Source organism: Anabas testudineus, chromosome 23 (assembly GCF_900324465.2).
Source record: "Anabas testudineus chromosome 23, fAnaTes1.2, whole genome shotgun sequence".
NCBI classification, from domain to species: Eukaryota; Metazoa; Chordata; class Actinopteri; order Anabantiformes; family Anabantidae; genus Anabas; species Anabas testudineus.
This window is the reverse complement of record NC_046631.1, coordinates 7,442,356-7,455,305: the sequence shown is the minus strand read 5'-3', so window position 1 is coordinate 7,455,305 and position 12,950 is coordinate 7,442,356. Positions and strand designations below refer to the sequence as shown.

Genomic DNA, 12,950 nt, shown 5'->3' with positions numbered 1-12,950 from the left:
AAAGATGCACGCAATGTAGGTGTGTGAATTACATACAGGATACTGAGGTTGTGATAAACCTCGCCACACAACAATGGAAACTTGACTAAATATACATTTATATGCAGTCAACCACTGAACCACGGAATATACATTTACATAAGCATGCACATATATAGTAGACACAGAAAAAACCTGTGAAAGGATGTGGTTGTGTGCTAAATCAAGAGCACATGGCTGATAGCAAGAGCTAACATAGGACGGAGAGCACATGAGGCTATGTGTGTATTTGTGTATACACATGTGTGGACCAAAGACAGATAGATAGAATGCCAGACAGAGACAAGCATGGGGGATTTCCTTTTGCAACTCTGGAGCTGGCTTCCTTCTGAAGTCTCAGCATTGCAGTATATTGTAGCTGCCATGGGCTGCAACTCTTCTACAGGGCTTAGTGTGTTTATTCTGTATTCTTTGTTTTTGACAGTGATTTAAATAAAATATGACAAATACAAAGTATATAAATAATGAAAGACCTCCCAATGATTCACACATGCAGTTTGTTTTAAGTGCAAAATTCAGTAACAGTAGAATAATAGCTTTTATTCAGAGGTTATGACCGCTGGGCAACAGTTTTCTAATCACCAGGACCTCCAGTTACCTCTCACATGTGACTTATGGGCAATTTCTAGCCTGAGCTAAACACTATTTAAACAAGAAAACCATTATTCCCTTGTTTCCTTTAATGAAAACATAAATTGTCCTTCAGGATTTCACCTTTAAAATCGTCTTTGTTGCCTGAGCAAGCAAAAGATATATTTAACAATAACACAGATGATTCCCACTGGTGCTGATTGTTTCCATGGGGATATGAATCATTCAGATGCCACGGAGATTATTTAGGCCCTGCATCGCTCTCAAATGAGATAAGATGAAACTTTAATGATTCTTAGAGCAAACACTAATAAGTCACAGGAAAACAAATACACAGCATCAAAGGGAATATAAGCAAATTCATGAGAGACAGCTGCAGCACTTAAACGTGTGTGAATAAATGCACACATGTATTAAAATATTATGAAGGTTTACATAAAGTAAATATTGTGAAGTACTCCCCACTCAAAAACACTGTGTATAACTGTAGAAAATGAGCAAACTTCAACACACCACTTGTGTGTTAAAGTTTGCTCATTCGCTTCATTTTACCGCATTTGTGCACCAGCTCACCAACAATACTGACATTTAACTCTCAAACTGATGGTGAAGTAGGAATGGTGATGAATAGAAAACCATCTGCACTATACCAGATAGAAATGGGCGACAGGAGTGAAAATACAAATATCCGAAGATGACTGGAATAGTACATGTTAGACATAACAAACAACTCGGCTCCAGACTATGGAAAGAATTCTGTTGGAAAAATATTTCAGATGCTTTATTACTTCTGAGGTGAAAAAACAGATTTTCGACTCCTGCGTGATGTGCTGGAAAATAAGGAAGACGTGTAGTGCTACGTTTAGGTAGTCTGTAATGAGTACATGGGTTTTATTAGCAGCAAAAATACAAAATTTTAAAAAAGGCAGTCACAAAAAAATAAATGAGGAGGGTTACGCTGGGGAAACTGGAGGAACATTACTGAAGAGATAAGCCCCAGGAAAAGATTCTCATCAGTCCTGAGGGTTTAACAAAAGCGTGGAAAAATGACCTCTCACAAAGACCCTATTCAAGATTTAAACTAAAATAAAAAAGATGCTTTTATTTGTTAAAGCATTTTTATGAATGTTGTATAAAAAATAATGAAACTGAAGGTAAAACTATTTTCAATCATTGTAAAATGTTTTATAATTTATATTTTCCACTACAACCATCCATGCCTCTGACACACTTAACTAACCTTGAACACACAAAACCTTATTATGAACACCAAAGCCACCACCTACACTCCTCACATAAACATACAAGTGTGCACACAGATGCAAACCTTCACAAGAACTTCAGGTTTATGTAATAACTCCACCCACACTCAGAAATAAATGCACTGACACAAACACACACACCACTCAACAAGTGCTTTGTGCTCTCCACATATGTAGTCCAGAGGGAAGATGCTGCATTTTTAATCGGAGCGTTGGTTCACTGTAAGACCTGCTATATTCATAAGAAGCGGAATGCACTAAAATAGGGGAAATATTAGAGAGATGCTTTCTGGTTTGAGGTTGCGCTTGGGACAGAGTCACACAGGCATCTAAAAAAGTTGCAAACTACACTCTGAAACCACACAGACTACTGCTTTAGCAGTTATGTATTTCCATCCGCTAAATTAGATCATTATCCATTTGACTGTAAATGTTAAGGCCACATGAACTGCAAGGTTGCAACAAAAGCTGTATAAAAACAAACTATAATAACATGGTTCATTGTAGAATTATTTTCAAGATTTGTAGTAAGTGTTGGATGAATTGAGCAAATTAGCATCTATGATTTCTATCAGTTCATATTAATGTGTCCTAAATAGACACAACGGTACTTTCTTAATGTAAATCGAGACTTAGTGTTGCAGGTTTGGTGTCGGTTTCAGCATCATTATACCTCTTCTGCCTTGACACAAAGCCACTGTACAAAACCTGCCTACATTAAGTACTGCCTAAAGTTAAATGAGAACAACTTACATCAACAGATAAATACATAAGACTAAATACTGCACAACATTAAATTCCACCTTTAGCTACTCGACAGTTTTCCATTTCTGAGATGCTACAGACACAGTTTAGTATGGAAGTCTGATGCTCACTCCTAACAGTAGAAGCAGTGAGTATGATGTATGTAAAAGCCATGACTCAGTATCTGCAACCTTATTGCAAGCATCACTGGAATTCCTGCAGCAGCTCCTTCTACCTCTCTCCCTCTCTTTTCACACTGACATCACTGAAGTGACCCAGGGGGAGTGTGGCCAGCAGAATGTGGATTGTGTTGGTAAAAATAGCTCTAACCATCATCAAAATACTCCCAGGCTTAAAGTAGGCCTTGACTTCATTTCTTTGGGAAATCGAGAGATGATGAGACAGAACAAAAAAGACACATGCTGAGATTTTGAGACAAGTCAGGGGAGAAACCCACATATTCCTTACAGTCTCACGCTGTCCCACTTCCAGCAAAACCCTGGCAGCATATCCAAGCTCAAAGTTGTGTGTGTTGTTATGTTTAGAAAGGGAAGGAAACATCTCAGTAAACAGATCACTTGCAGCTACGTCCCCAAAACTAGGACCTCTGAAAAATGTGCTTTCCCATAAAACCAGCTGGAAGTGGAGGCAGATTAAGAAAACTAACATCATGATAGTTTTAGTGCACTAATAGTCTGCTACAGGAGACATACTGTCTTTATAAAGGATTTTTTCTGGTACTAGGACAGGCCAGAAGTGGGCATCAAAGTAAAATGGAAATAAATAAATTAAATCAAATGTATAATCACAGAGCCAGTGATTCACACATTAACACACAATGTTGTCAAAGTGGGCATTTTTAGACAATGCTTCTAGCAACAGGTAATTAAGTAAAACAGTGTCTCCTGGCAACAAGATGTCCCCTGTGACATTAAAGCAAAAGCACTAAGACAACTCTCTGAGCAACAGACTCAAATTATATTTGCTTAAAAAGTAAGTATGTGTCTTGCTGCATTAAGAGTGAGACACTGAGCTTTATGTGGATAAATCATCAGAAGAAGAAAAGAGGGGACTGAAGGTGAACTGGCTGATAGAAAATAGAACCCCTGCTGGGCACATAGAGCAAAATTAAAAAATGAAGGTAAGGTAGGTAAGGGAGCAAACTTCTGTTTGGTCAGTTTAACATGTTTTCATAGGGTGCATTACACAAACTATTGTGCTAGGATTTTTTTTGAACACCCACTGCCTTCAGTGACGGGCCACTTCACACCTACTGCTCACTTCTGTGTGAGTGTGTCCATTCATCTGTGTGGAGGATGTGTGCGGGTCAGTTTATTTTTCATCTACAACCATTTTGCAAGCGAGAGGTGAGTTGTGAGCCAACTCCAAGACAACAGTCTGTTCCACCCGCAGCATGTGCCATACCTGCGTATACGTGGCGGTTTGGGGGGCGGCATGTCCCATCTCTCCTCGTCTGAGTGGTGGCTTGCTTTGTCTGGACTGCTTTCATCCTGGGCAGACGTGAAGAGAGAGTGAAGAGTTAACAAAAACATACAAAGAAAAAAAAAATAAGCAGGGCTGCATTACTACACCAGGACATAAAATTTCTCACGAGACTGGTTTTGGCCAGTTGTACAAATGTAAGTACACTACACTGCATTGCATGTATCTCTCAGCTATAGCTACTAATTACTAGTACTTAATTCATTTGCTGCTTTACATCCTAACATGTAAACAACTGAACAACAATTGAACAACACTTGAACGTGCCGCAAGTAGCCAAGCCTCAACCAGCTACATTAAAATGCTGCTACAGGTTTCCAATGGATGCCTCAGTACTTTTGCTGAGAATGTTTTTGTAAGTATGATTTTGAAGGACAGATGTTATATTTGTAATGGAATATAACTGTGGTACATTTATTTTTATATTTTCTATTATGTATTGACTGTGTATTTCCACCACTATTTTCTTTTTTTACTTCTATCGTTAAAGGAAATTCTGGTTTATGGAATTTCTGAGTCTGCTCCCACTTGGCCAAGACAGAGCCTCCAACCAGCACTGACGTGCTGAATGAACACAAAATGCGAGCTGCAGTGAGTATACTGGTATTTTCAGTCTGACAGCATTCCAAATGATGTGATGTTGTTTTCCATGAACTGTACGGCTAAGAACCTTTCTGTGACGGCATGTAAGGAGACTTATGCACAAAGACAAGTAATCTTGCCATCTTATCGTGCTGGAATTTACCTTGATGACTGTGAACATTATTAATTACTAGTTTTGCTGCTAAACTTTCTAATTTTTTTTTTGCAGTATACAAAAGCGAACTTACTACATTATAAATAATTGCCGAAGAAATGTTAAAAAGTGAATTTTTTCTGCGACTGCTCTCTACTATCTCCATTTCTCTCCTTTGTTTGTGGAGCAGAGGTAGAGTTACTACAAAATTGCTTCACTAAAAGATCAAAACTGTTTCTGAAACAAGCCCTCCTCCTCCTGACTCATGTTCCCTCTCTTCCTCTCTGCTCTCGTCTTCCTCCTCTTTTCCTTTCTTCCCCCGCGACTCATTAATTTGACTCTTTCTCTGCTCTGTTAATGAGAAGATGGCAGGACCACTTCAGCTGACGTAAAATCATGACAGGGCGGCAAATGAGGCCACCGCTGCTCTGAGCATCTGTACAAGTCTGGTGAGGAGCTAGGTTGAGCACATTTAGCTAGAGACAGGTCACATCTTACATCTGTCTTGGTACTGTAAGAATTAATTTGGTAAAAACACTTCCTTCAAACAACGGCGGGTGCGTATGAGCAGAGAAACAAGTGTGGGATGTGTGTATGTGTAGGTTTATTGTTCATGCTGCCATTCAGTGCACCTCTGTGGGTGTTTTAGTCGCCAACAATGGCTGACTGGACATGAGTCAATGTGAGTATGGACTGAGTCAGTGATAATAGTGATAGTGTAAACCAAGTGTGTGAGTGCACTGTGCTTGATGGACTTACAACTTTGTAAGACAAAGACAAGGTTACAATCATTGGCAATAAACCTGAACTGGAGTAGTCCAAGTACAATAGTCTCTGCGGTCCTGCAAAATATTTGTTGGTGGTCTGACCGTCTGTTGGTGCGTGCACTGATTTCCAGGTAAGCTGTGGGTGTGCACTGAAGTCAGAGCCGAAGAGCAACAGGAAGATCCAATTTAATTCTGGTTTACTGGCAGACTGTTGACTGTAGATGTTGACAGGTTGTAGAGCTTGTTCAGTCAGTGAATGGTGATAACAACTGTGCAAGTTTTTACGCCAACACCTGTCACCTCAGACGAAAGCCCAGGTTTCTGCTGCAGTTCTGAGAAAGAGGGCTTAAACATGAACTTTGTCGTCCATTTACAGCCTCTCATCAGATCAGGCTTCTCCCACTTCCTCGTCCTCACCCTGCATGCCCCCCTTTTGACCGGCTCTTCACAACAAGTACAGTGGACTGGCTTATCCTCGTTTTAGAGATGCTGAAAGATATTTTGGGATTCTAGGTAACAGTTTGCAATGTGTGTGAGTCTTTTCTAATATAAACATGTGTGTCTTGTAAGGGGCTCCCTTTTCCCAACGGATGTGTGTCTATTCTCAGATTGAAAGTGCATTATGGGAAAGGGGTGATGTCATTAGAGCTTCCTATGCAGGAAGTCAACCTTTGGGTTTCTGCCAATGCACTCTCTCATCGTCTCTGTGTCCTCAGTCCACAGGACTTAGGAATCTTTCACACTGCCTCACTGGTTTCTCCTTCCTCCAGCTTTCTGTCATTTATCTTCATATAACAGTGTTAGGAAGTAGTGGTGCTACTAGTTTAACAACATTTCCCAGTAGCAGCAGGGAAGTTTTGCATTTTCTAGAAGCTTGTCGTGTATTCAGTAAAAAGCTATGTGTGATAAGTCGCACGACAGCGAGGCCAAAACCTACATCACATGATTTTAGTTTCTTGTAGAGAGACGACTCAAATCTTTGAAATGTTGCTCCCTCACTAGCATCCCTAACTGCAGCTTTCAGTATTCAGACCTCCTGGGAAGTGATTATCTTAATTTGATAATTTTGTCAGTCAGTCAGGAAGTCAATTGACTTCCACTGACTGTATGCAGTCCTCTGGAATGATCCTGTAGAGGAACGAACTCTTTCATAAACTATGCAATTCTTCTACTGTAAAGTTGTCTTTCTTTTTCTCTCTTTTCTCTCTCCGTTCTAACCTTTCCCTCCCCTGTGACTAATTATTTGTGTTGTGTTATTTGTTTCCCACTCTGAGTTTGTTACTCAGCGACATCCTGCCTTTCTTTAAGACCAGACTACATGTACAATATGTATTTGTGTGTGTGTCATACCATGCCGTCATGTATCTGTGTGTTGGTGGGGCTCTCCAGTAGCTGCACTTGTTTGTGAAAGAGCTGTGCGATCGCTCTGTGAACTAACTCGTACTGCTCCTAGAGAGAGACAGAGAAAGGGGCAAAGACAACGATAAAGAGAGAGAGAGAAGGTTAAAGACATAATGAAGGAGGAAGAGAGTGAGAGAAGTGGTGCAATGGAGATGGGAGAAGAGAGAAATAACAAAAAAAGAGCTTCAGCAAATCAACACAAAAGCAAAAACAATCTCTATACTAAAAAAAAAACATCCATTTAAAAGGTTATGAAATACAACCTGCGTGAAAACAATCGAATGCTCTTCACTGAAACATGACGGTATAATCTCATTACAGTCCCCAGTGAGGCACCAAGTATATTGCACTACATTTTCAGAAATTACATTACAGTTACTGGCTTGCAGTAGAATATTTTCCCTTTTTAATGTTAGGATATGTGAGTGGGAGGAAACACAATAAATAAGGTGCAAAACAGCAGAGGACATGTGAAGCTCTGTTGGGTTGAAACAGTCTCATTTTTAAATGCATGCTAGTTATTGATAACCATGTCACCTAGTTAGGACACATGGTGGGAATATGTGGGGTAAAAAAATTATTTCCACCTTGGTGTTTAACAAATAGCACATAGATAAAGACACATTTAATTTAGAGAACGACAAAATGTGCATATGTCACAAGAGCACAAACAACTGATGCTCTCAATCCTATCCAGGCTCTAAATGGTGATGTAACTGACACAGTCACGGACAGATTATGAGAAAACGGGCCCCTGGGAACAGACCAGTTAAGAGCCCCCCAGTTCTTCTATATAGGGCCCCCAGAACTAATTTACAAATTAGACACGATGCTCTGGGATCATTTTAAGTACATTTTTGATCATCTTTTGTCTCTTTGTGGTTAATTTGTTTATTTCTTTCGTCTCCGTTCATAGAGACGTGTCTGTATGCCCGTGTCTTGTGACTATCAGACAAGACAGTCACTTGATACAGAGGCTTTGTGCCCAGGGGCCCTTTGACCTCTCAGACCCGTTTGATAATCCGTCCATGGCAACAGTTCAGCATTACTATGCACAGTACTATGCACCTTACTAATGGAAGGAGCAGCAACACAGCTTAAAATCAGAAATGTTTACCAAATTTCAATGTCATTTTACCAAAAAAAAAAACTGTTTTTTCATGGAGTGTATGTTATAGGTTTAATACATCTTTTACCCAGATAACTAATTTAAAAAAATCACAAATAAAGACAGCTATGGAAATGATTTCACAGCCCCACAAAATATTGACTTCAGATCTCTAAAATTTTGCGTACGCGGATGAAAGATCTGGCTGCAGCAACATTTAATTAGCATCTACCTTAGCAGCCAACACTAATTAGTATTTCTATATCATCTGCATATTACTCTAAATAGACTTCAGAGCTGTATGAGTGTACAAGGCCAGTCAGTGTGCATGGAAATTAAAATACTACAAATACAAACCTTGGTCTGAACAGCAGAGTGTCGCTGCGTCCTCATTTCTTGGATCAACCGGAAAACATTAAAATCTTCTGGAATTTTCTTTTAAACAACAAAACCAAACAACAAAAGGGTTACGTCTCACTTGTAATATTACATTGAGAGTGTTGAAAGTGTGTGTTTGTACGTGTATCTGTTTTGTCTATCTGACTATGTGTGCTTACTCCGGCTTTGAGGAGGTTCCACGTGTAGTCAATAGCACAGATAGCACCCGTCCTCCCACAGCCTGCACTATAGTCACAGAAGAACATTTGTAAAGACACAAATATACACATACTCACATACTAAAATCACACTTTTCATAATCACATGCTTGTACATATGAAGTAACACATCGCCCAGACAGACTGGAGACAGTAGCCACACAGAAGCTGAAACTGTGTGATGTCACGTCTGACACATAAAATCATAAAACTAAATCTCATGCTGTCAGAGAGCCCTCTGCTACTGTAACGAGCACACACAGTTACAGTACACATGAACCCAACACAAAGCATCTTTACAGACACAGAGACACAGCTTTGAGTCCTGCTGTGTAACAGAGGAACCAGGAAATGCCCTCAGGCTTCTCATTATAGCTGATTACTCACACATGGAGTGTGTCGCACAAAACCTAGGACCTTGTAAATCAGGGTAAACTACTTCACCAACATTTCTTTATTGGTAGAAATTTTCTTTGAGCCTTTGACAGTGTCTCCAAATGCACGGTTTGGTTCGGACCTCGACGATCGAAACGTGGTTTTTCGGCAGATTTGAGCTCTATCAAAACACAGATAATACTCTGCACTGTCCCTGAAAACAAGACTTCATGTCGTGGTTTCAATTTATGAACCGTTACACCACATTTACACAGACAAATAAGATTTAAACTCTCATTCTACAGAAGTTTAACTTGTACTGATACTGCAGTCACAGTCCCATAGGTACAAGCTGTATGTATGCAAAATGTTACCCTCATTTATCAGGCTGAATTCCTAAAACTAGCTTTTGCCAAAAGTAGGTCTGTATTTGTGAACAATCAGTTCAGCCACTGCTGCAACATTTTTTCTGCTGTGTTGAAACCGAGTTCAAAACTCACAAATCCGTGCTGGCCACCTGTTGCACATTCTTACTGTCTTCTGACAGAAAGCCCCTGACAAGCTCATGAATCATTTAATTCATGGTGAGAGCACAAGTAAGAAAACAGTATGTGAATAAAAATTGTTTCGCATGTGCTGCATTTTGCTCAAATAAAATCAAATTTTTTTTTATACTGCTCAAGGTGCTTTATAAGCTGCACAAAACATGGCACCCTTGCTTTGTGTATGTTCCAACATGGGTGAATCGGTACAGCATGCATACACCTACCTGCAATGCACACATATGGGGACATCATCATTCTCTTGGTATTCTCTCATTAGTCCAATCATGTCCAGTATGGAGTCAAACGATGACGGGACGTCGTGATCCGGCCAGTTCAAATAATGGAACTGTGTTATCCTCCGAGTTTCCTGTAGGGAAACGTACAGGGGAATATTTTTTATAATTGAATCACTGGTAAATGTACATGAGAATGTGTACATAAGGGTGTCGTTGTTAAACAAAATGAATTATTTTGAGTAGATTTTATTCATAAACTACAACATTATCTGCTGCAATTGTGTGAGATGTATTAGAAATTATACTACTATACTACCATTAACAGCAATAGTCGCTGAATACGTGCAATGTGACTGTGATAATCGTCAGTGCTTTTTGAAGAACACAGTTTTCTTGGACTGATAACGAACAAAGTGATCAGTAAGTCAGTGAACCTACGTTTTCATGCTCCACTCTGAGAGTCCTGATAATGTAGTCTGTTCTGGTCTGCTCTGATTCCTAGAAAACAAAAGCACAATCCTTGTCTCAAACAGTCATTAGAACAAAATGTGAGAAATGCAGTCTCAAAACAGACCCCCCCCCACCCCACCCCCAACACGCATAACACACACAGCTGTAATAGTAGAGATTTGTCTACTTACACAAGAGATTCTGAAAGGGCCAAAACTCATGGGCTCCTCCCCCAGCAGCGGGAAATACCGCTCACACTTTTTCTAACCAATGAAGAACAGGAGTTAGTTTAAACACCAGGCAGATACCACAGCTTCCTGTGCACACACACACTTTTGGTTTGAAATCAACAATTAATGCAATGTGAAACAGACAATTTAAGGAAAAGATATAGTACTGCATAGGTATACTATATATGTGTGCAACTATATATGTATAGAGGCATATGTGTCAGCTACCAGTTTCACTTTATTATTGGCTAAGTGGATTTATGAGCTAAAACAGAAAATACATACAGGATGTAAATACAGGATGCTATTTTATGTGTTCGACAACAGGATCAAGGACAAAAATGTTTATGATATTTCAACAGACAGAAATATGACCAAAATATTCCCTAGCTTTGGTCAAGATAATAAAACACAGATGTACAGACATGAACATAACAATACAGTAGAGAAGAGACATTTTGATTCTTCAGGTTCTGTGCATTAAAGTGTCAACTTTAATTTCAGTAAGTACGGTATATATCTTCGCTGGGAAAGGTTTTGGTTGCTTTGGCTGTATGTTTAGGATTGTTGTTCTACTGAACGATGACGTGTCATCCCATGAGTTTTGATGCATTTAGCCTAATCTAAATCACACATATTGCTCCTATATGTTCCCGTTAAGCCAATAAATGCCAGCTCCATTATCAATAATAGAGGCCTGAGCTCTAACACTTCATTGTAAATTGTGCCTTTTTTTCTCCTCACTTTCTTCCATCTATCATTTTGATACAGGTTCATTTTTGAATGGATTCCAGGACTCTAGTTTCTTTTTGTATGTTTGTACAAACAGCCACTTGGCCTTCCAGTATTTGAAGTTTGCATGATGTGACATTAAATTGTGACAGATCTAGCCAGGAAGCATTTAGTTAGCAAAACGTATGAAAAGGACAATTTCTTCAGAGTTTGCTCCATGTTGACTTAAACCTACTTAAATGAAAGCTTGCACTTTGATGTAGTATCCATTATTTTACTGCAAATTGAAAGTGCTGAAGGACAGAGCGCAAAAAACAGAAACTGTCAAAGCTGTCCAAATACTTCTGATTTGAACAATTTGTACACTTGCATGCACACACACTGACATTCATAAATGGGTTTAAAGAGGTTTAAATATCACTGTCTTACCCTTCCCATCTCAAACTCTCGACAAGCCATTACAATAACCTGCAGAGACACAAACAGGAAGAGTTCTAATCAATATTTACACTCTGAGCAAAATCACACTTTTTTAAAATGCAAACATGTACTGCTTCTGTAGTGGTTTAGTTATCAAAATGAGTCACTTGCAGAATTAGAGTTGAGTTTGGTCAAACTACTCTTCTCTATCTTTTCCATTTCTAAAAGATTTTCAGACTTTACATCATTTTTGATCATACGTTTCACTCTCACTTCATTCTCTTTGATCCTACAGGAGTAATTATCACAGCAGCACTCTAAAGCATTTCAGAGCATTAGTCAAACCCAATCACGACTCAGTTCAAGTATAAAAACTCCCCATCTGCCTTTTAGTTTCTGACAACCATATTACATATTTATTTTAATTACATTAATTATTAGGTTTACATTTTTGCAATTACTCACTGTGCAGAGCTACAATATAAACATTCCTAAGAATCCAGACGGCTCTTTTTCTCATAATCACTACTTCACATTGCAGCACAACTTGATACTTAAGTACAGAAAATGATGTTAGCGGTTATCTCACAAAGTCAGCACCATATTCTAGATGGGAAAGCTTGAAGCGTAACAATTTTTAAATGCAACCACATTTTCATTGTTTATATGACAAAACATTATGATAAGTAGTCATCAAAAGTTAACTAACAACAACTGCAGAAGAGGCTTCCTAAATTATGTAAGCTATAATCATTTTACACTCCTCCTTCATCAAGCCTTCACTTCTACTTTTCAGCATGTCATCACTTCAGCCATACTCACAGCTACATTGTACTGCCAGTTCATCCTCCAGAAGTCGATGACAGTGTTTGGCAGTGGGCCCTGAGTTGCAATATAGGCCTCTAGGCCACCTATACCCTGAGGGAGAGGTGAAAAGCAGAAGAGAGAAAGCATGATGTTTTGTGAAAACATACTTTATATGTCTCCACAACGGATGCTAGTGTGATTCATATACCACTTTATACAATGAGAAACACTATAATCAAACCACATGATGTCAAACAACAAAGCAAAGGAACTTGATTTCAAGATGCTTTTTACCTTGATGAAGTTAGCATTGATGTAATCTGTGTCCTGATTGGTTGTTTTTAACGTCAGCTTCACCCTACTGTGATCAACTGAGGAGGAAAAAAAAACAGAGAGCAAACAAAGGGT

General features: G+C 39.1%; 1 protein-coding gene across 5 annotated transcripts in view; it reads right to left on the bottom strand.

The window, feature by feature from the left end:
* ptpn12 (protein tyrosine phosphatase non-receptor type 12) overlaps window positions 1-12,950 on the bottom strand; it is a 38,993-nt gene that overhangs the window by 10,593 nt on the left and 15,450 nt on the right. For all 5 annotated transcript variants that reach the window (XM_026362956.1, XM_026362954.1, XM_026362955.1 and 2 more), the window contains 10 exons: window positions 12,837-12,913; window positions 12,558-12,653; window positions 11,745-11,783; window positions 10,545-10,616; window positions 10,342-10,401; window positions 9,892-10,034; window positions 8,709-8,775; window positions 8,509-8,586; window positions 6,993-7,091; window positions 4,062-4,147 (listed from right to left, as the gene is read on the bottom strand). In XM_026362956.1, the coding sequence (XP_026218741.1) occupies window positions 4,062-4,147; window positions 6,993-7,091; window positions 8,509-8,586; window positions 8,709-8,775; window positions 9,892-10,034; window positions 10,342-10,401; window positions 10,545-10,616; window positions 11,745-11,783; window positions 12,558-12,653; window positions 12,837-12,913 (817 nt within the window). The remainder of the gene's footprint in view (window positions 1-4,061; window positions 4,148-6,992; window positions 7,092-8,508; window positions 8,587-8,708; window positions 8,776-9,891; window positions 10,035-10,341; window positions 10,402-10,544; window positions 10,617-11,744; window positions 11,784-12,557; window positions 12,654-12,836; window positions 12,914-12,950) is intronic.